General features: G+C 42.9%; 2 protein-coding genes across 7 annotated transcripts; both read right to left on the reverse strand.

Annotated features, from left to right (window-relative positions):
- Positions 1–4,617: 4,617 nt before the first annotated feature.
- LOC144019705 (uncharacterized) lies at positions 4,618–9,992 on the reverse strand. 2 transcript variants are annotated; one of them, XR_013283744.1, is made up of 3 exons: positions 9,683–9,992; positions 4,788–9,592; positions 4,625–4,697 (listed from the first exon to the last, which is right to left on the reverse strand). XR_013283744.1 is itself a non-coding variant. In XM_077522936.1 (2 exons), the coding sequence occupies exon 2, from the start codon at positions 8,753–8,755 to the stop codon at positions 5,471–5,473; it is 3,285 nt and encodes a 1,094-aa protein (XP_077379062.1). In that variant the 5' UTR covers positions 8,756–9,592; positions 9,683–9,992; the 3' UTR covers positions 4,618–5,470. The 2 variants fall into 2 exon arrangements, 1 of the variants encoding a protein (XP_077379062.1); XM_077522936.1 differs by having other exon boundaries at positions 4,618–9,592.
- A 1,258-nt stretch (positions 9,993–11,250) lies between these two features.
- Positions 11,251–20,046, reverse strand: LOC144019732 (ribonucleoside-diphosphate reductase large subunit-like). 5 transcript variants are annotated; one of them, XM_077522986.1, is made up of 6 exons: positions 18,231–20,046; positions 14,379–17,252; positions 12,753–12,829; positions 12,508–12,659; positions 12,330–12,425; positions 11,251–11,626 (listed from the first exon to the last, which is right to left on the reverse strand). In XM_077522986.1, the coding sequence occupies exons 2-3, from the start codon at positions 15,952–15,954 to the stop codon at positions 12,816–12,818; spliced, it is 1,590 nt and encodes a 529-aa protein (XP_077379112.1). In that variant the 5' UTR covers positions 15,955–17,252; positions 18,231–20,046; the 3' UTR covers positions 11,251–11,626; positions 12,330–12,425; positions 12,508–12,659; positions 12,753–12,815. The 5 variants fall into 5 exon arrangements, with proteins under 5 accessions (XP_077379112.1, XP_077379115.1, XP_077379116.1 ...); XM_077522989.1 differs by having other exon boundaries at positions 14,379–14,480; positions 17,111–20,046; XM_077522990.1 differs by having other exon boundaries at positions 14,379–14,679; positions 17,111–20,046.
- Between the last annotated feature and the right edge of the window lie 2,902 nt (positions 20,047–22,948).

The raw sequence follows: 22,948 nt of genomic DNA on the forward strand, positions 1-22,948 counted from the left end.
TCACCCCTCCCCTTGGACATGATGTGCATTAAAATTGGAGGGGAGTTGAAGGGTGAAGACGGTGTTTCCACCCTTCCCCACCCCACCAAGAAATGTGTTGTGTGCCCTATGTGTATATTTACAAAGTGTATAGTGCAAAACTAGTGAAGTGAGGAAGAGGAGCGACCAGCGGGGCCTCACCCAACCCGGCGGGTGTAGGTGGCACGCCCGCCCACTAGCAGCCCCCCCCCCCCGCCCCCCACCGCACCACGATAGGCGGACAGGGCCAGCGCAGCAGGGCTACTGGACAGCCCACCGGCCACCGGAGCCCGCCCGGGGCGCCAGGAGTTCTACCGGAGTGGGGCAGGCCTCAAACCCCCGCCCGGCCCCCGGAGCCCGACGCCCGGGCCGGGAGCCCCAGGCCCAGGGAGAGGGAGGGGGAGGGGGCGGGGGGCAGACAGGGAAGGGGGGAGGGGGAAGCGGGGAGGAGATGACAAGAAGGCGAAAGGGCGGCTGCAGGGCAGGAGGGGGTGGGGGGGGGGGGGGGGGGGGAGGAGGGAGGGCGACAAGGGAAAAGGGACCGGGAGGCAGAGGAGGATATAGATTGAGATTGTTTACATGGTAGCTCAATTATTGTTAAGTCACCTAGTAAACACAATCTTGGAGATAAAGGAAGCCTACAGTTTAATATATCAGCGAGCTTTTCCAAGATTTTAGTCCAGAAATGCAGCACTGAAGTACATGACCATATCTTGTTTTTCTTAAAGCACCTTGCGTCTGCATTCATGGACCACAGAAATCAGAAAAAACAAACAAACATTTGCATATGTAAAATACGAGGATTTGGACTTTGATAAAATGGTTTGAAATGTTTTCACATCCTTTCCAGTTTGTGTACTCTGTGTTGCTATATAATTTTAATGTTTAACTGTCATTGTGTTTTAACACAACCAGTTTGACAGTTAGGTTATTTATTTCTTTGGCCGTTTTGAAGAAGAGCAGTTGAATGCAAGAGCAGTGTTGCCACAGTTACCTTGAAAAAGTAACTTAGTTACTTTACTGATTACTTGGTTTTAAAAGTAACTAAATTGCGTTACTGATTACTTGATTTTAAAAGTAACTAAGTTAGATTAAAAGTTACTTTTTTAGTTACTTTCAGCAGCTGCCGATAACACCATCTCAACATAAAAATAATGCGGTAGAAACGGAGTTCCAAATACTTTATTGAAAGTGCATTTTTAACATGAAAATAACGTTTTTTTTAATGAAAAACAAAATAGGCAGTCTCTCTTGACTTCTTGTAAATACTTTTTATAAAACAAAAAATAAAAATCTATCCAGGTTGAAAATGAAAATCTCCTTAATTCCTCTGTTTGTTCCGCTATTCCAGTGTGTACACTTGAGTTGACTCGTGCATGCTGAAAACTAGGGGTGGGAATCTCTGAAATGAGGCCGATTCGATATGTATCTCGATACACAGGTTGCGATTCGATTGAAAAACGGTTATCTTTCAGAACAGAACGGTTCGATACGGTTCGATTAAGTTTGGGAACGATACAATTTTCGATTCGATACGATTCATTTCAATATTCACAACTTATAGTGACATTTGTTGCTTGTAAACATTAATCTTAAACACCACAAATTTTTACAGTATCTACAAATGTGAACAACAACAAATATGTCTTCTATATTTTTATATTTTGAATCAATTATTTAAATATACCGCAACAAAGGGCTGGGGCGATATGACTGAAAAATGTATCAGTTTAAATATTTATTAGTAGTTATTGACAGTTATAATTGTTTTTTTTTGTGTGTGTTTTTTTTCTCTTCAAAATAAGGATCAGGAAAACAAAAGGTTGATAATTTAATGTTAAATATAAATATTTAACCTTTAGACAGACACCAACACAATTAAACAGAATATGTGCACATTGTGAAGTATTTCAGAAACATAAATTTAAGACATGAAATAAACCTACCGTCCAGCCAAAAGAATATGAAGCCACCTTATGGAACAATAAATCTATCAAACACATTTTAACCACTTAATATATGCAAAAATATTTCCAAAAGTTCATTTCCCTTTTTAATCAACAATTTTTGTTTTTAACAATTTTTCTTTTTCTTTTGCCATGACATTCATTTTTGGTTAATGTATGACATCTTTTTTGTTTTTTTTAATCTGAGACACGATGACCACAGAATCACTACTGTTTATATTTTGTTTTTTTGGGCTGTCGTTCATTTTGAGTTTGATGACGTAATCGCGGGCACGTCTCAGTTCTCCTATCTGCTGCTCATGCTAGTTGTAGACATTGACAGGGAGCCACAAACTGAGAAATGAGATACTTGCAGTGTTCTTTTAGCATAGCTGGGCTGTGGGACATACCTGTGTCGTTTGAATTCATGCATTGGATCGTCACGGGAGTTATTCTTTTTGGCTCGCGCGCAGTACCAACGCCGGCCCGGGACATACAAGTGCACCGAGAGGACTCGATAGCCATGGGAAATACCGAGATGTACGGCACCGGCTTCTGCTAACTGTCTCCACTGTTGCATGTTGTCACTCGTTGTGCGCGCGCGCGCCGTGTCGCGAGCACGGCGTTGACGGTCGGCTCCCCCCCCAAGGTGCGTAACGTCTTTGCATTATGTTTACAACATCCGGGGAATGAAGCGTCTCTGAGCGCTACTTTGCTAGCTCTCTGTAAACACGGAAGTAGCTTGAATAGTGATGCTACTGAAATGTAAACAAAACAAGTAGAGCACGGCGCAGAACTCTTGCTATTGTTATGAAAACCATAAAGCCTCACTCGCAACCGATTCACAGCCACGCGATATCCGGTCCACTACTGAAAACGTGACTTGTCTGACGTCACTCCCCCTGGCGAGAGGGCGGAGACGACCTCATCCCATAATGCTCCACGGACCAGGATGGAAATAAATTATTATTATTTTTTTTACCACTTTTATGGTCCATAATGTACACTTTTTTTGTTGCGTTGTGTGCCTGTTGGTTAATAAAACTAGTAGTAAAAGTATCATCACTTTTGTTTTGAATGCGCAAACCATTCACGACCAGACCATGGCTGAATTCAGTGTGGTGATCAATGACCTCTGCCTCATCTTCATAGTTAGTGGCAGTTGTTTATGACTGTTACAACAGTGAGATAGTTTGTCTTCTTTGTGAAAATGTGGAGTAATGCATTGAATCTCTGGACAGTAACTTTAATCAGACTACTTTGTGGAATAAAGTAACGCGTTTGACTAATAGTTACTTTGGAAAGCAAATTTTTTTGAGTAACGCGTTACCAGCAACACTGTGCAAGAAAGAGGATGTTTATTTGCTCTAAAAGTTGGCTTAATTGATCCTAAACAATTTGTTGGATGGATATAATATTGAGACCTGCTGAAGGCCTCATTCGGCTTGCATGCAGTGAACTGTGAACACAGCGTTAAAAACGGTGACTACTATTAACATTTTTTACACCGTTGTAACATTTTTTACACCGTTGTCAGAAGTGCTGCCTCATTTTCTGTGTTTATCCCTTGTGCTTATTGATAAAATACAGACATGTCGTTCATTTCATCTGGTAAAAATACCGGCACATATAAACAAGCAGACAGCTGTATGTTATTGTTTCCAAAGTTACGGTTTGTCACGTGGGTTTTGACTTTGTATGCATGCTTTACTGGCTAACTTTTGGTTTGATGTTAACAATGCTAGCGTGAACATTAAGTAAGCCGGGGGGGAAATAATAGTCTTCAAAACAATTGGTCAGACCCAGTTGAACCCAGCCTGAGGTCAGATATAAGCACAAGGTGCAGGACTGTAACAACACGGGAAAAGGAACAGTTAAATTCACCAAAATAAATAAAACACTGTAAACAGAAAAGGAAAGACCACAGAGATGGATTTTTTTGTTCAGTATGCCAACTAACAATTTGACAAGCATGTAATTCGATCTGTTCTCAACAGTCAAATAACTGTGTTATGTAATTGAGTCAGATATTTAATCTTGTAATTGCATAGAGAGTGGAATCATTTCAATTTAATTCTAAACTACAGTAATCATTTTGCATAATTTCTTTATTATGTTGTCTATTTTTTTCATTGTGTTGTCTAAAAACACTTAACCTCAAAGGCCTACGGTTAAAAAGACCATGAATGATGATTTTGTCTGAAAACAGACCTTGAGGGTGGAGAAGAACCAGAAGGACTCGTGATGGAAAACATCTTTGAGAGCACTGTATATTTAACAAAAACCCACAACTGTCATTAATTCTTCTGTAATAAAAACAAGCACAGAGAATCACAAGACATTTGAATAGAGCTCAATGGAATTTGTGCTCTTGTTAGCTCCCTTCCAGCTTGTTTTCCACTGCAACAGCCGAGTGTCAGTTGTAATAAGACCTGCCCCTTCGATCTCAACATAACTGACATTGGCTGAACTTGACATTTACCCAATGACAATAGAGAATAGTGACAGTTTACATAAAGTTAGGTCGTATTTGTCGCCCGAAGAATCGGTAGGAAATATACATAAACGAAACAAATAAGGAACTCACATACTTATTTGTAACAATTATTTATCAACTATTTCTGAACACTTTGAATCAATATACACTGGTGTAACTCCCTCTCGAGGCAAGACAAACTCAAGTAGCTTTCTTTTACTGGTTTAATGAAGCGTCTCTCCATCTGACCGTGAAAACTGTACAGAAATAATAATACAGTACAATGAACAAAACGTATGGCTACACAATAGCTAATAAATTCACACAGTGAAGGGAAAACAAAATACCTCGTTGGCTGCTGCCACAAAAGAGGGAATTAAAAGGTCTTGAAATCTTGAAGTCCGTGTGTCCTTAACATAAATTGAACTGTACTGACCATGCGGTCACGCCAGCTGCATCGTTCCTTTTCCTCTTGAATGACCCGGAAGTACAACCCCGGAAACGAAAATGCGCGCTCCAAAATAACGCGAGACCTTGTATGCATCCAAAAATAAAGCAAATTTACATCTTCAATTATTGATGCTCAAAACAAACATACATTTACGTAAATGAACTTAACATTTTAAACACCAGAATAAATAATAATGAAATCAAACTGTGGATACACTTACACTCCCACCAAATTACACAAACATTGTGGAATTTCTTATTGAAAGTAACATATACCATCTCCAATTGGCTTCTCAAAGGTAAGTTAGTTGCAAACAGTTAAGTATTAATTAGACTCACCATAGTGTCTTAATCTGCTTCTATTAAAGTCACTATCTTGTGTATGGGTCTCTCTAGGTGAACTGTACTGGTTGTAGCCTTCCTTTTGCTATCGTATGTGGTGTGGCAAACTAGTAGCTTCAGCTTTCTAACCCTACAATCTTGCCCTGGGTAGACTTCAGTGACTCTTGCTAGTTTCCATTCATTACGTGGTGAATACTCATCTTGAAGAAGGATTATGTCATTTACGCTAGAGTCCCTTCTACTTTTGGCAACTTCTGTCCTTTTTTCGATACTTGTAGACATTTGTGCGTTGCTTGAAACCATTGTGTTTAGTCATTCGCTTTACTCTCGCAACTGCCTGTGGAGATATTGTCCAGTCCAAGAACTTCTTTAAATTGTCTCGCAATGACCGCTCTTCCTTTGTCTCAGTGCAGCACAGGAAACGCTTGTGAAGTTCTTGGTCATCTTTGCTAACTTCTCCCACCTTGCACTCTCTTTGATGTGAACGTCTTTGCGAAACAAACTTGTGAGAAGCAATGTAGGACCACTGTTCAGGCTTCGTGCTGGCCTTATTGATTGGTAACTCTGGTCGTTCCTCTCTAAACGGAAGGGGCATCTCGTAGTGACCATTCACCTTCTGCGTGATGCTCTCCTTTGGCTTTGACAAGAACTTCAGGTCGTCCTGTGAGATGGGCTTATCTTCCTTTGCTATTTGTGAGAAGTTGGATTCGAGGACCTTGATAATTTCTGTAGATGTTACTTCTTTTACTTTAATTCGACTTACATAGTGTACTTCTGCACGGAAGCTGGTAGAAGACTCAATATTTGGTGTCACTTGTCTCACTTCCATATGACGACTTGTTCCGATGGCATCTCCGTAATCCACACAGGGACTTCCACATCCCACAATGCTCCATCCTAGGTCTGTGCGTTGTGCGTAGGGCTGGTTTACTTTGCCGGAAACAACTTCTCTTGGTAGAAGTGCTTGTGAGCAGTTGTACCCGATTAGCAGGCCTACTTGACAGTCCAGAAGAGGCGCAATCCTTTCCTGAAGGTGCTCCAGGTGGGACCAGGCTTTCGGATTTTCATTTGTAGGGATGTGATCTCTGTTTGCTGGAATGAACTCCCTAGTATAGGCTGGTGGTAGGGAGATTTTCTTTCTTGAGTAGTAGCCACGGATTTGTAGATTGTTCACCTTTTGTGAATTTACTGTTGAAGTTGTCGTCATTGTAGTCAGCTTGAGCTTGATATGATCTTTTTTGGCTTTCAACGTGTCAGCTACTTCGCTGAGAATGAAAGTTGAGTCGCTCTGAGAATCCAGCAGTGCATACACGAGGACTTCTTCAGCTGGACAAGTTGTAGTTGAGAGCCAGACAGGAAGTATTGCAGAGGTAATCGTGCCAGCCTCACCAACAATTGCTCTATGTGCTATGGCGACTGTAGTAGTTTGTTCAGGAGGGACACATTCAGGTTCCTCTTGACCTTGACTTTGCTTCTCTTTTGTTTGTGTTGGATTCTTGTCAACCTTGACTCTGTCCTCATGCAGGCAGGTTGGGTGCCGCTTGTGGCACACATCACACTCATTTCTGCTGCTGCATTTCTTTGAGTAGTGGCCAGGCTTGAGACAACCGAAACACAACTTATTTTCTTTAACGAAGCTTGTTCTTTTTGGAACTTCATCTTTCATGAATGTTCTGCATGTATGCAAGGTGTGTCCCTTCTTCTCACAAAAGACACATGTAATGACATCCTTTTCATCTATGTTTGTAGCTAGAACCTTTGCTCCCATGGTCTGGTTCCTTTTTCCACTTGTGGTGTCTGCGTCTCCTTGTTTGACTGACTGCAGAGAGGTGATTGGATGACAGGCAATCTTTACTTCTTTCATTAGGAATGTGACGAACTGACTGAAAGTGGGAAAATGTCCATTCTGTTCTTCCATTTCCACAGACATCCGATTCCACCTCGCTATCAACCAGTCCGGCAGCTTTGAGAGTATCTTCCTGTTCTCGTTGCAGTCGTTCAAGATTCCCAATGCCTTTATGTGGGTCATCGCGGCCTCACAACTGCGAAGGAAATCTGTATAGCTTCTCAGCTGTAGGCTTTCCTTAGGTCCTATTTTGGGCCACGTGTGAAGCTTGTCTCGATATGACTGTGCAATTGTGAATGGGTTTCCATATCTCTCATCTAAGAGTTCCCATGCGGCAACATAGGCTGATGGAGTGCCAAGTAAGAAATAGCCCTCAATTGCTTTCCTTGCTTCTCCATCCACATACCTACGAAGGTAGTAGAGCTTCTCATTTTCATTAATGTTCTTCTTCTCAATAAGCGCTTGGAATGACAGTTTCCAGTCACTGTACATCAACGGATCCCCTTTGAATACTACAGGCTCAGGGATTGGGATTCGGTTGGTACTCACTGCATCTGCTAGCACCTTGACGAGCTCTGCTGTACTTTCAGGTGAGGAGGACATCAGGGCCTTTGATGCAGAGAACACATATGGGGACGGAGGACTTGTAGAAGCAGGCACTTGTTTGACTGTTCTCAACTCACCACCCAGTATGTCTTTCTCTTCTTGTGCAACCTCCACCTGATCGTATACTTCGATTCTCGCTTGTGCTGCACTTAGACTTTTCATTGTCTCCAACTGCTGTACCTTTCTTTTCCTTTCATCAAGGGTTCTTTGGAGAGCTGCATGTTCTGCCCTAATTTGAGCTTTGATTTTAGCTTCCTCTTCTTCTATTTGGATTCTTCGTTTCAACTCTTCAGCTTCTCTTTCCAAACGACGCTTTACAGCTGCCGCCTCTTGTTCAGCTAATTTGTTCATTGACTCCTCTTGCAGGCGCTGTATTTCTTGTTGTTCTCTTTCTTGTTCTTGAGACACTTTGAGAACAGCATGGCTTGCAGCAGCCTCAGCAGCAGCTTCTTGTCGTCTTTCAGCTGACCCACTTGTATGTAGTGAGGACCTCTTAGAGCCAGAGATGAGAGAACAGACACTAGAGTTGAACAGAGAACCTACTTCAGGCCATCCATCATCTTCTTCAAATGTATGTCTATCTAGTTGTTTTGCGGCTCTGTGAGAGATGAAATTGGATACTTGGATGCATAGATCAACTCTCCGGCGAGTTTCCTGATCTGGTAATTCGATTTGCCGTAGTTCATCATATATGCGCTGGACATCTGCAGCATAACTATGGTCTTCAGAAATGATGTGATGGAGTTCATCATCCGTCAATGGCTCTGTGACTTGTACTAGTTTCTTTCTGGCAAATTTCACACTGTATTTCCATTTGTCATATGCAAAATTGAATCTTCGTTTAAGACCTTTAATTTTCTCTTCTTGCATTCCTCTTCCTTTCTCTGTCAGAGTTCTGCACCTTTCACTTCTTCTTATTTTCTTTTCAGAAGTGTTACTGACTTGACTCTTTTCAGGCTGCTCTTGAAAGTCTTCATCACTAGGAATATCCCTTAACTGCCTGGTAACCTGTTGTAATTCAACTTCACTATCACTGACTTCTGTATCAGTAAGCTTTCCTTTAGTTGACATCTTGTAGCAAACCTACACTTGTATGCAAATAAAAACTAAGAAAATTAATATAAGGAATCTGTAAGCCAAAAACTATTACTGCTTGCTGTGTGACTACTTGTGAAATAAAATGGTTATTTCCTTTTAAATGATCTGAACTTATTTAAATGTATCAAAGAATTATTATTAACTTAAGTTAAATTTGTACTATAAACCTTAAAGCACACTTATTTTCAATACAATGCATAAACAGAAATTCAGTCGGCTTACTATCTTGAAATTCACACAAATATATATGCCCCAGTCACTAAATACTGCAAAATAATGAAAACTTGACAAATGTCGACCCCTATTGACTATTTGTAATTATTACAGTATCAATCCACAATTCACTCACACAGTAAATATAGCACAATTACAAAATCGCCCTTCCCTTAGACTGGTATCTTATCAACAGTCAAAGCTTTTCTTGTGGCTTCTTTATGTAAATGTTGCTACTATGCAATCTTCTTGCCTTGTATGTGTGTGAAATGCGAACTGCGCTTAGCTTTTCCCGTGCGCCATTGAAGCAATGACGTCACCGTTGTTGTCCGACGAGCTGTTCGACGTGCAGCGAAACAGTCCGCGGCGCCATCTTGTGCCTTCTTGCGGTGGTGAAAATGTCGAGCTTTCTCTCTTGAACGTCACGTTGTCACTCCTTAGCCGCGGCGTTTCAACGTAGCAGCGAGGTTCACTCCTTAGCAGCGAGTTTTCACTGCAGCTTCGAGTTTTCACTGTAACTCCCTCTCGAGGCAAGACAAACTCAAGTAGCTTTCTTTTACTGGTTTAATGAAGCGTCTCTCCATCTGACCGTGAAAACTGTACAGAAATAATAATACAGTACAATGAACAAAACGTATGGCTACACAATAGCTAATAAATTCACACAGTGAAGGGAAAACAAAATACCTCGTTGGCTGCTGCCACAAAAGAGGGAATTAAAAGGTCTTGAAATCTTGAAGTCCGTGTGTCCTTAACATAAATTGAACTGTACTGACCATGCGGTCACGCCAGCTGCATCGTTCCTTTTCCTCTTGAATGACCCGGAAGTACAACCCCGGAAACGAAAATGCGCGCTCCAAAATAACGCGAGACCTTGTATGCATCCAAAAATAAAGCAAATTTACATCTTCAATTATTGATGCTCAAAACAAACATACATTTACGTAAATGAACTTAACATTTTAAACACCAGAATAAATAATAATGAAATCAAACTGTGGATACACTTACAACTGGGCTACATATCAATATCTCAATTTTTATTTTTTTTGCACATGCGGACCCTTTTGCCAGAGCCGGTCACCCCCCTAAATGAAAATTTATTATTTATTGATCTGAAACTTCAGTCTTATAACTGTAAGCCACTGTATTTAACAAACAGGTTGTAACATTTTTCATGTTTGAACAGCGTTGAAATAAAATATTAAGGCTTCATGTTCCATTAATATAACATTCTTCCATGCTTAAGGTGTGAAAGTTAGACGTTTTGTTGAATATTTTTCCATCAAAAATGGATGTTACAAAATCGATTCCGCTGCCTATTGAATCGATTCGAGAATTGCGTGCTGTAGTATCGCGATATATTGCCGAATCGATTTTTTTAACACCCCTAATATATATATATATATATATATATATATATATATATATATATATATATATATATATCCATCCATCCATTTTCTTGACCGCTTATTCCTCACAAGGGTCGCGGGGGGTGCTGGCGCCTATCTCAGCTGGCTCTGGGCAGTAGGCGGGGGACACCCTGGACTGGTTGCCAACCAATCGCAGATATATATATATATATATATATATATATATATATATACATATATATATATATATATATATATATATATATATATATATATATATATATATATATATATATATATATATATATATATATATATATATATATATATATATAGTCCAGGGTGTACCCCGCCTACTGTCCAAAGCCAGCTGGGATAGGCTCTAGCACCCCCCGAATTATCAATGTTCTTGTATTCGTTTTGTTGGAATTCAATCTACTTCCTTAAAGCACCAACCATCCTAATTGTTGCCAAATATGTCACGAGTATTGATAAATGTGCAGCCTTAATCGGATTAATTAAATAAATTAATAATTGTGGTCATTTAAATCTGAACTCATTCAAAAATGCTTTTGTGATCTTATCTTACAGTCTGACTCCTATCACCATAGAATGTTGTTCAGTGCTAATTGACAGACCTATACCATTAAAGGAATCTGATACCTGTTGACTCCAGCAAGACCAGCATGCTCTTCATCAAAAACCAGCAGAGTACCAGCAAATGCTGGTCTATGCTAGTGTAACCATGCAACTACCAGCATGGACCAGCACCAGCAAGACCAGCATGCTATTCACCAGCAATCAGTGTAAATCAGCGTGTGCTGGTCTATGTTGGTGTCACCAGCTACCAGCATGAAAAGAAAACACAACAAATGCTGGTTTAGGACCCATGCTGGTCTATGATGTTTTTATTTTTTTTAGCAGGGACATGAAGGGAGCATAGAAAGTGTTAATTTAATGCTGTCACTATGTAAGTGGGTGTGTGTTTTCTGTTCTATTAGGAACTTAGAAATACATGTACAGAACACAACAGACACATTCCCCATATGCAGCAGCTTGTCACTCAAAAGCAAAAAGCTTTTTCTTGTTAATGGGTTCTGAAGAGTTCCCACTGCTTCTGTGTTCACCGAGCCCAGTAGGAGGATGAGTATGGCAAGCCTGCAAACTGGCCACAATGAGCTCTCATTTAGAACCTCACATCCTGCAAACCACTCGTTACTCCACCTCCTGCCGGATAACGCCAGCCGTTCCCTACCTGGAAATGTTGGCATGAAATCACAACAGTTCTCATAAAACAGCTGAAAACAAGTTGCTTCATTGAGCTCTTTGTGCAACCCCATGTGCTTTTTGTTACAGGGAAAGGATAATAAAATCGTCCCCAAGTATCATGATCTATGAGAGGAGCTCATACTCCTTGCGTGTGCCCCACTGCCTGACTGCGACTGTAGCTTGAGAGAGACAGAAAAGAGATTTACTTTAATTGTGCAGCTTTTCTGAAAGATCGTGTCAACATTGACCTCAAACTGCTTAAAAAATAAAATAAAATAAAAAAGTACACCAGGTGGACGCATGTGTGATTGAGACGCCGGACGAGCCCTTGACTCAAGGACTGGGAGCGGCGCAGGCTGCTAGATCGTATCAGGGTCGCCTACAGGATTGACTGGAAATTATCCGGTTGATGTCAAACATCGGAAATAAAATATTCAAGATGTCATTTAAATAACAAAATGGATGGACTGAAATTGTAAAAACTGAATTGTTCAGATCTTCTGGATCTGAATGATGAGCATGTGTGATTGTTGTGATTGGGCAGCTTTGTATGCGCAACTTCAGCGGTAAGCTTTTCTTTGTGTCTATTGTCTGATTGCCTTGTCCCTGTTAAATAAACTAATAAAATGATATGAAATGAAAACTATGGGATTGATAAGAGGAAAGAGATCAGGTTATGTGCCCGTTACCTGGATGGAGCCGTTCTCAGCAAAAAGTTTGTCTTTCATCTGGTCACTCCAAAGTCTTCTCTCTGCAAGATCCTCCACCAGGTGAGGATTAACACTCTGCCCAAAAGACATGGAAAAGGAGCCAAAAAAATGAATAGGTGAAGAAAATTGCAAATAAGTAAATTCATAAATACTGAACCATGAATATTGCTGATCTGAAACTCCTCCGAGAGCACCCTGTGGGTGTAAATGTTGCTGTCGTAAGGTTCGATGGACTGATTGTTCCCGAGGATCTGGGCAGTGGCAGTTGCGGGCATGCACGCCAAAAGCAGACTGTTCTTAACGCCGCTCCTGAAAGGCACATGGGAAAGGAAGAGCAGCGGAGTCAGTCCAGAGACTGCGATGAGTCACAAAAAGGTACGTATTCCAATCAGGAATATATACCTGGATATTTTCTCCTTCAAGGCTTCCCAGTCAAACAAAGGAGTCAGCTTTTGCTTCCACATGTCATACTGAAGAATCTGCAAAACCAGAAACAAAAAGATTTAAGTTTGGATATCATTCATGTCATAACTGGGCCTGGACGATTAATTGGATGATATTATTATGGATGTTTTTTTACAGCACAAAACAAATAACAGCATTCAAACGTTCCAATACTAAATAAATCAGCTATCCATCCATCCATCCATCCATTTTCTTGACCGCTTATTCCTCACAAGGATCGCGGGGGGTGCTGGCGCCTATCTCAGCTGGCTCTGGGCAGTAGGCGGGGGACACCCTGGACTGGTTGCCAGCCAATCGCAGGGCACACAGAGACGAACAACCATTCACACACACACACACACACACACACAAGCACACCTAGGGACAATTCGGAGCGCCCAATTAACCTGCCATGCATGTCTTTGGAATGTGGGAGGAGACCGGAGTAGACCACGCAGGCAACATGCAAACTCCACCCAGGAAGGCCGGAGCCTGGACTCGAACCGGAGTCCTCAGAACTGGGAGGCGGACGTTCGCCCTATATATATATATATATATATATATATATATATATATATATATATATATATATATATATATATATATATATATATATATATATATATATACATCCATTTTCCTGACCGCTTATCCCTCACAAGGGTCGCGGGGGGTGCTGGAGCCTATCTATCTCAGCTGGCAGTAGACGGGATACACCCTGGACTGGTTGCCAGCAAATCGCAGTATACATATATATATATATATATATATATATATATATATATATATATATATATATATATATATATATATATATATATATATTTTTTTTTTTTTTTTTTTTATTTATTTTTTTTTATTTTTTTTAAGAGCTCAGAATTGTTCATTCGGTAGTCTTACCGATTCAACGTCTTATCATCATTGCTCTTTTTTTTTTTGTGTGTTTGTGTGTGCGTGCGTTTGCGTGTGTGCGTTTGCGTGCGTGCGTTTGCGTGCGTGCGTGCGTGCGCGTGCGTGCGTGCGTGTGCGTGCAAATACGTATAAATTTATACTCATTAATTCACCTAAAGCCTTATAAATATCCCATTACCCTTCGCCTTAACCAGGTACTTCAGAATCTTGCCAGAGTCGTGAAGTTTAAATGGTCAGGAGACCAGAGAAAAGGTCAGAAAAAAATAAAGAGAAAAGAAAGATAAATCAAAGTGAAATCCAGCACCGACCAAACACTTCCTGCCTTCCCCATGATTACAAAATAAAAGTCTTACGCCAACCCCGGAAGCCTCTAAATTCCAGCAAATTTAGCGAGATCTCAAGAGACCAGAGGAAAAATTAAGAGAGGAAGGAGGGAAGGATCGATAAGGCAGAGTGAGATCCATAGAAGCCAGTACATCCAATCCATCAAAGTGAAATCCAGCACCAACAAAACCCCTCCTGCGTGGTTACAAAACCAGAGTCTTATGCCAACCCCAGAAGCCTCAAACTTCCAATAAATTGAGACCTCAAGTGACCAGAGGAAAAACTAAAGAGAGGAAGGAAGTGTCTGATCCCGCTTACCTGGCCAACTCTCCGTTAGTTTTTCCCTACCTTCTCCAGGTAGCGAGGGCCTCCAAGGCGTGGTGGGAAGGCCGCTGGGGCCGGGTTGTTCATCATCTGACACCATCTCCTTGGCCACATTCACTAATGAACCTGTGACAGAGGAAGGGTGGGGGCCAAAGGTTACATTATGCGTGCTCATACCTTGTTCCGTCGCCGGTGACCCGGCTCCTTCAGGAGATTTCATCAGGCGCCGCTTCTGACGCTGCGCTTCCTCCTTCAGTTGCAGCCTGGCCTCCTGCAAGGCTCGTGCGGTCCATCTCTCCATGGCCTCGGCCTCCCTCCTGTTATGCTGTTCTTGTGATATGGCCACCACAAACTCTGTATCTGGAAGCTGGGTGACAGGGGTCGCGATCTGCAGCCTAAAGGCCCCTAGGGCCACCGACTCGGCTATTGTCCACAACATTCTTCCTGATCTTATACCGTTTACATCGATCACGACTCGCGTAGCTTCCTGATCAATAGCTCCATTTATAGCCCCCTCCAAAAGTTTCATCACATGTTTTATATATGCTCTTTGATTTAATTCTGGAGTCCATTTTTGCCCTGGGCAATGAACTATCATGTAAAAGTTAGAACTTCCTCCACTTGTTATTCTGTAATCCCTTGCATCAGATATTTCCTCAATTGGAGCTTGGCTCCGTATGTCTCTTCTCTCTCTTTCATAATCTATTCCAGCTGACGATTTTAAACTCGCCCTGAATCTACTATTGTACGGCCTGAGTTTTACATCTGTGAGAACAATAAGAGCGCTTCCACCAATCTCCCACACATTTCCATGGAATTGACATAGCATTATACCATTTCCTACATTCACTTTTTTGGTGGTTTCATCCGGCAAAGGAATTAGCGGAGGCTGCAGCCGAAGAGGACTCATTTTTTGAGTTCGTGCTTTATGTCTCACTTCCTCTCTAGCCTGCCACTCACTTTCTTTGTTGTCATATTCTGTGTCTATACCTTCCATTGTAATTTGTTCGCGTTCATCACCTGAATCAATTTCACTTCCACTTTCCAGTATATTTCTCTGTTTTCGATATACTGCTATTTCGGTTATTTGATCCAATAGTGGTTGATACTCTTTTAAGCGGGGCATAGCTCTCGTTTCACTAGGCTTTATCAACTTCCCTTCTATCTGGGCTGTTGCGGCGAGCATTTTTACCACCGGATCAAATTCTGGTTGGGTGCTGACCAATTGCACAACATTATATTCTCTGAATATTTCCACCCACCACTTTAGCCATATTTCACCTTTTTCTTTTGTCTGTCCAACACTTGGATGTTTAACTACAGCAGTTAGCAAATATCCCTGTCCTGTGAGTTCAGCATAAAAAATGCCTTTATCCTGAATAGTATCTTCTATCAACCCTCCGAGTTTATCTGGGGGGATAGACGGGTTTAGACAGTTAATTGCTTCTCTTCTTTCATGATGCCAATTTCCTATACCTTGCCCATGAAGAAAAAGCCGTGTTTGAATATGAGGTTGTCCATGAACTGACTGTTGTAGTGCCTCAGGCCCTTCTTGACCCGAGGTCACTAAATCTTCACTGGATTCGCTTGGCCTTTGCATTCTGCTGCCTTACGATTTTACAATAGTTGTAGGTCGAAGCTATTTTTTCAGTTGCCTCCCTCTTGCGCATAGAGGGTCAGGGACTTACTATAGCCTCTGGTTACTCAATGCCTCTGGTTACAGAGTCACTTCTTCTCTACTAACAAAAGGGCTATTACTTTAGCTAACTTTTATTAGTAACTACTAGTGGTGGGATATTTCAATTAGGTTTCATACCTATTTCAACATTCCCCTAGATCAGCCTTTTTGGCGTATTTCTGAGCCCGCCTTGCCGTGCTTTGGACCTGAGCAGTCAGCCCAAATAAACTGGTGTTATTTATGCTCCCTAAGGTTTTCAAACAACCAAACAAATCTTTATTTGTTACTTTAAGACTGATCTCCACTATTTTTAGACCTATTCCAGTTGTAGCCTACAGCACAATTTCCCTCTTTATCAATTCCTGCTCTTCCTCTGATATTTCCGAATCTTTATTATATCTTCCTTTCCTGACCAAAATGAGCTCTTCCCACAAGGGCTGGTTTTGTTCAGTTACAACCGAGGTCAATTTCCACCATAGCGGACCATACTGACTCAAACTTGCAAAACATTTAAAAGGAGGTTTGGTATATTTTTTGCATACAAACTCTCCACTTCTCTCTGTCATTCTTAACGGCATTGTTACATTTTCAATCACGTAAAAGTGCATGTTGCCATGAGGGCGCTCTTTTAGGAAGTGAAACATGTGCTCGCTCGTTGTAAAGAGCAGCAATCCTTGTATAGTTATTTCAAAATACATGGGTTGACAGTTATCATAATAATTTGGGCCCCAGCGTATTTTTAAAGCATGGCCAATTGTCACTGAATTTAATATCCAGGGAAGTTTTGCAGGCATTTCTCTATCTTTAATTTTCCTGACCACTCTTGGTATTATTAATGGCTTGGGGTAACGCTGGTAGGCAAATCGATTGGAAACACCATGATACCACTGTAATCTTCCCCATTGATCGATCGTTTGTTCAATTTGATACATTGTCCGTGACATGTCATTACTCCTCCAGTGCATATCTTTGCTACACCAATATTCAACAGAAGTCACGTCTTCACTCTCATAATTAAAATCTCTTTGTGGCATGGATAATTTAGGGCCTGGAGGTTGAAAAGGTATATGTTACTTACCTTTGCTTCTTGGTTTTCTGTCTTCTCGCCTTTCGTGTTGTTGACGGTTGGTCGTCATCGCGGCCGTCTGCTGGCGGAGGAAGTTCCTTGGCAGCCGTTCCGCGATACACAAAGGTGGGGGCCTTAAGTTTGCGACTTCCTCCTTTGGACACAGGAGCTTCTACTTCAAGTTGCTTCAGGGCCTTTTCAAATTTTTTCTCTTCGTGCCTTATTGCCCTTTTACCAGGTCGAAGGGGATGATAATTAGTAGCATCACAAGATGAATCCGATGTGTATGACACTGTGTCCTCATCCCATGCTTCCTTGCTCCACCAATCTGCGTAGTAGGGGGCCTTTTGCCACCTCTGCCCTTGTGCCCCGGTCAAGTTAGGGCACACTTTACGATCGAGCCACTTCCAAGTAACTACTTTAATCACCCCTGGAACTGGGGCGGGTCCCTGAAACGCCCACGATGTGTTCCTAGGAGGATTGTCAGGATTCCATTTGTTGGACATCCACCAAAATTCCAATTGTTCACTTTTTACCACTTTTACTTGCACCAATTCCTCATACACTGGTTGTTCATTGTGGTTAATTAAAGATGTTATTTTCCACCACGAGTCTTTGACGAACCCGTGATTGCCTAAACAACTGTAGTTGTTTTTCCAATCAATTTTGAATTCTTCTTTCCTCACCTGTACCGGTAAGTAATCAGTAGAATTTTCAATTAGACGGCCAATTCCACCTTTCCATTTAGGCTCTTGCCGGCGCATTTCAACCTCGCGATACATACATTCATCATTTGTCCAAATCAGGGACAAGCTGTGGGATCTCACATCTACGTATGGGGGCTGTACATTATCATAATAATTTGGTCCCCATCTGTAGACATATTCTTTATCATAATGAATGTTCAGAATCCAAGGGGCTCCTGTGGGGAATTTTGTGGCTTCTATTTCTTGCCATTGCCAATTGGTTACATTTAAAGCACCACTATCTTCGCACCACATTGCAGCCTCAGAATGGTGCGGCATCCAACCCCATTTAATTTGTAGGTCTTTTGTACTGACCTTTTTTTGTCCCAAATCACCATTCCTAAATGACATTTCAGTTTCAATCCAATAATTATTTGAGCCCTTACCTTTACAGGATATGTCGTAGTCGCACCGTGGATTATAGGTCGGGTTCTCCCGATGGGCCATTAATTCATTTAAGGTCAAATAGCTCGTGATAAAGGGGTGATTTTCTTCAGGCTGCCTTGTTTCAGTCATGGTTGCTACTCCGGTGCGCGAGGTGCAAATCCCAAATCTCTGCTGGGTCTGCTCAGCTGAGACAGCACGTGGATCCTTCGCCTCCTCCCTCCTATATGAAGAACACATCTTGGTTGCTCAATACTAGCAGGAGGGGGAGGGGGTGCGCTTTGTTCTGCGCTGTCATCCTGATGTGGCTGTGTTTCTTCCTCCATGGCGGTGGTTAGGTCAATTGTCGGGGGTTCCGCTTCTGCTTCTCCCCCCAGACATAGGTCTGCGGTTGATGTGCAGGCGTCTTTAAGGACAATATACCTTAATGCCAAGAATTCCTCAAAACTTTGTCTTTTCCTCTCCTGTATCGCCAGCCATTCAAGAATAGGGATCGCACTCAATTCCATAGAGATGGAATAAATTCCTTCATATGGCACTACAGCCATGTTTACGGTGACTGTTACCATGGCTGAATCCAGTCGCAGCTCGTTCGGGATTTGTTCTCTCCGTCCTTCCTGCCATCGTGGCGGTCTTGGTGCCAAGCAGTACACTAACTCTTTTTTCCTGTACTGCAGTTTTTTAGGGCTCGGGTCCAAAACTGTGGTATAGCAATACATGTCATGCGCATACCAATTTTTGTCCATTACCGGCCCTGGGACCTCCTCAAGAGGGGTGTCCGTGCGTGCCAGAATTTGCCCAACGAGAGAGGCCCATACTTTAGGAGCCCAAGGTCCCCTCGCAATTTCCTCTTCTGTGATTTCTTCCGCCCGACCAATTTGCACATCTATTTCCAGATATTCAGGGACAGAGTTGCTCATAAGCGGTGCTAGGTTAAGAGGTGCTACCTGCCAAGGCCAATTCTCAGGCATGAGCTCGTTAAGTCTGTCTGGTGCCAAATAACTATCTAGCGCCTTAATTCCTCCGTGGGCCCTCAAGGCCGGACGGAGTCTAACCAGTGGTGTAATGGCAGACGTAAGCTGCCAACCCTCGGATTCGTTTCCACTTACCAGATAGCCTTTGGCCTCGCAGTCCCGACACTGGGCGCAGTGTTTCAGAGCTTGTCCATCCCAGGTGCATCCACAACTTTGTCCAGGCCGAACCAGCTGCAATGCCCCCTTTCCTACTTCCCATTGCGTATAAACCTTCATACGGGGCAATTTTTTGATCTGGCACTCCTCACATATTACCTCATCCAGGATTTTGACAGGAAACAGTGGATCACCCCTCTCTCCTGTCCACCGAGGCATCTGGAGTGGTTCAGCCTGAGGTCTCCTGAATCCAGTCCCGGTCCACTTGGTCGGCAAGGTGTTAGAACACAGACAAATCACACATTTCTCCTCTGCATTCCTCCATTTAAATTCCTCCACCGCTGTGGTTAAAAATCCACACTTTGCATTTTCCAAAATGCAATCTGCCAATCCGGCCATCATACCTCTTGGCGAGCGGCGTGCAATTACCGCACCCTTGATTGAAGCTAGCTTGATGAAGGGCGGGATGTCGGCGATGTTCGTGGCCATTCTAATTCCCTGGTTATTTCCTGGCTTGAGCTGGATGTAGCTTTGAGCTGCTCCACGCCTTGAATTCCTTTCTTTTTCAATCGGACTGTGTTTCTGTCCAAAATTTCTTCAACAATGTCAGGCCGCTCGTATTTAGGCTTAACTGCTGTGTTGTTGGATGAGTCTCTTGACTTAATCCAAACTTGCTGACCCACTGTAAAAGGACATTCCTCTTTTTGCGGCGCTGACAGCTTTTGTTCCCTTTTTGCATGTTGAGCTATGGCTGGGCGTTGATTCAATTCTTCCGACGGAGACAGTCGAGCTGTGCGGCTCCGCCCATTTAAACTCACTGCCAATTCCACCAGCTTTGTGCTCCACTCCTTCCCATTGGCATTTTTCCCGAGCCAGTTTTTAACCAACCCAATTGTTCTTTCTGCTACCCCATTTGCTTGAGGCGTGTAAGGAGGCGAGAATATTCTCATAATTCCCCATTTCCTGCACCATTCATCAACTTTAGCATTCTTAAAATGCGTCCCATTATCTGTTCTTAATTCATTGGGTATTCCCAGCCACATACAGCTGTCATTCAGTGTCTTCAGTACACTGTTAGCATTAGCCTTTCTCACAGCATTAAGTCCCAAATAACCTGACATGGAATCGACAAGTACAATCAGATATTTCTCACCTTTAGCTCCGTTCACCCCCAGAGGACCAGCCACGTCCATGCAAATTGACCCCCAGGGCACGGAGCTTTTAATGGTTAATCCGTCTGCCCGTTTCCCTCGTCTTCCTGCATTGTACATATTGCACACCTCACAGTCCCGCAACACGGCTCGGATTGTTCTATCAGGAATCCAAAGCTCCAGCTTTTCCAGCGCTTTCCTCGTGGGCAGGGGGCCAGCATGACCTATAGCCTGGTGTACAGCCGCAGCCACCCCCAGCACGGACTCATCTGGAACCACCTTCCCCTGTGGTGTTCTGCTCCAGTTTTCTGCTCCTACAACTATTAACCTTCTCTCTTGAAGGTACCGGTCAACCTCGTCATTTCCTTGCCAGTGGCTCCCTTCCCTAAGGTGTGCCTTTTGATGGACAACATCAATTTTTAATGAAAGTCTCATTTCAGCTATTTTCTTCCATAACTCACTGTGAGCTACCATTTTCCCTTTCACTCCCTCATAACCATTTTCTTCCCAGATGGCTAGATCCTCCTTGAGAGCCTGCGCACAATAAAAACTATCGGTTATAACTTGCACATGATTTATGTGTCTTTTTGTTACCTCCAACAGCCCTTCTAGCACTGCGGTTACTTCCCCTGCCTGCGCGCTTCCGGCAACTTTGCCGCGACTGCGACAAACCTCTTTCCCGCTCTGTTTGAGGATGAAGCCCCAGTGTGCGTGCTTTTCCTCACCCTTCTTCGACCCGTCCGTAAACAAGGCCCATTCACTCGGAGTTCCCCCTTCCTCCTCGGTCCTCAGTCTTCCTGTATGGCTCGCCCCTGGACCGATTTCCAAATAGGGATCAAGCAATATGTCCTCCCATCTTCCCCACCTGACATTAGTGGCTTTTGTACTTTCAAGTGTGGCTTTTCGCAAAAAGCGATGTACTTGACTTTGTGTGATGACTTTAATACCTTGTCCTTGTGCCAGGTCCTTCAACGGCCCCCAATACTTGGCCAGAACTGCAAGTTCCTTCTCTTCTTGGGGAAACTTTTTTTCCACACTGGTCAAGGTGTAAGTCCACAATGCCACCATACCTGCCTTCTCGTTGCTGACGGTTAACATGGCATCATCGTCATCACAGTGTATTTCAGCGACCAACCGCGTGGTCAGGCTCCTGGGTTCCAGGCGTACAGCATTCTTTACAGCTTCCCTTAATTTTACCAAATTGGCTTGATCTGTTGCTGACCATACCCAATTCTTAGTCTTTGTCCCATCTGGATCTTTCCGGAGCCGCGCGTACAGCGGCCTTGCATGTCTTTGATAATGTGGGACGTGGTCTCGCACGTAGTTGCACAATCCAAGAATTTTCTGGAGCTCATTCTCAGTGGTTGGCGGCAGAATCTGTTCAATCTTCTGTCGATACCCATCTGACAGTCCCAAGTTTTCATCAACCTGGAAGCCCAAATAATCTACCTGGAAGCGGCCCAGTTGACATTTTTTGAGGTTGAGTTTGAGTCCTGCAGCTGAAACTCTCTCGATCACCGCTTGTAGCATGTCTAGGTGCTCTTCCTCGGTGTCACTGGCAATAAAAATATCGTCAATATACACCGTGACTTCCAGTCCCTCTAGTACTTGTAAGACTGCTGACTGGAATACATTGGGGGAGTTTTTATACCCTTGTGGCAGTCTTTGCCACACGTATGCCCTCCCTTTGTGTGTAAATGCAGTTTTTCCTTGCGAGGCCTTCGTAATTCTCAATGAGAAAAATCCATTTGCCAAATCAATGCAGGACTTGTATTTTCTAACCCTTAATGTCTTCAAGGATGCTTGGGGGTTGATTAGACTTGCCTTGTTAGCTATTGTTCTTCGATTGAGGGCTTTGAAATTGATTACCGGCCTCCAGCCGCCTCCAGCAGTTTCTGGTTTCTTGACTGCCTGAATTGGGCTGTTCGTAATCGGATTAAGTTCCTCTCTGATGATTTCTAACTCCAGCAACTCTTTCACGATCATGTCCATTTCGGCTACCGCCCCTGGATTGAGTGGGTATTGTCTTACCGGGGGATGGACCCCACCCGCGATGGCATGCACGTGATTCGTTCCCAGGTCTCCGCAGTCATTTTTGAAATGAGCAATGGAAGCTTTGTCCAGGATTCCGGCCAGCCTTTCCTTTCCTCCAGGAGACAGGTTGCTGTCTTTTACTTGTTGGATTTTGACAGCTGGCACATCCACCGGTTTATACCACTCTCTGCTTGGTGTTACTTTGGTCGGGCCTACACGGACCAATTTAGCTTGTAATCTACTCAGTCTCTTCTTTGCAGACCGGCGCTTGTTCTTCGGTTTTCCCATGTCTTCAGCATCACATAAAGTCAATAAATTATATGGTCCCATAACCCATATAATTCCTCTCCATGTGCCAAAAGGCATTTTGGTTGTTGTTCCATCAGCTACTATCACATCCAGGTG

Source organism: Festucalex cinctus, chromosome 5 (assembly GCF_051991245.1).
Source record: "Festucalex cinctus isolate MCC-2025b chromosome 5, RoL_Fcin_1.0, whole genome shotgun sequence".
NCBI lineage: Eukaryota > Metazoa > Chordata > Actinopteri > Syngnathiformes > Syngnathidae > Festucalex > Festucalex cinctus.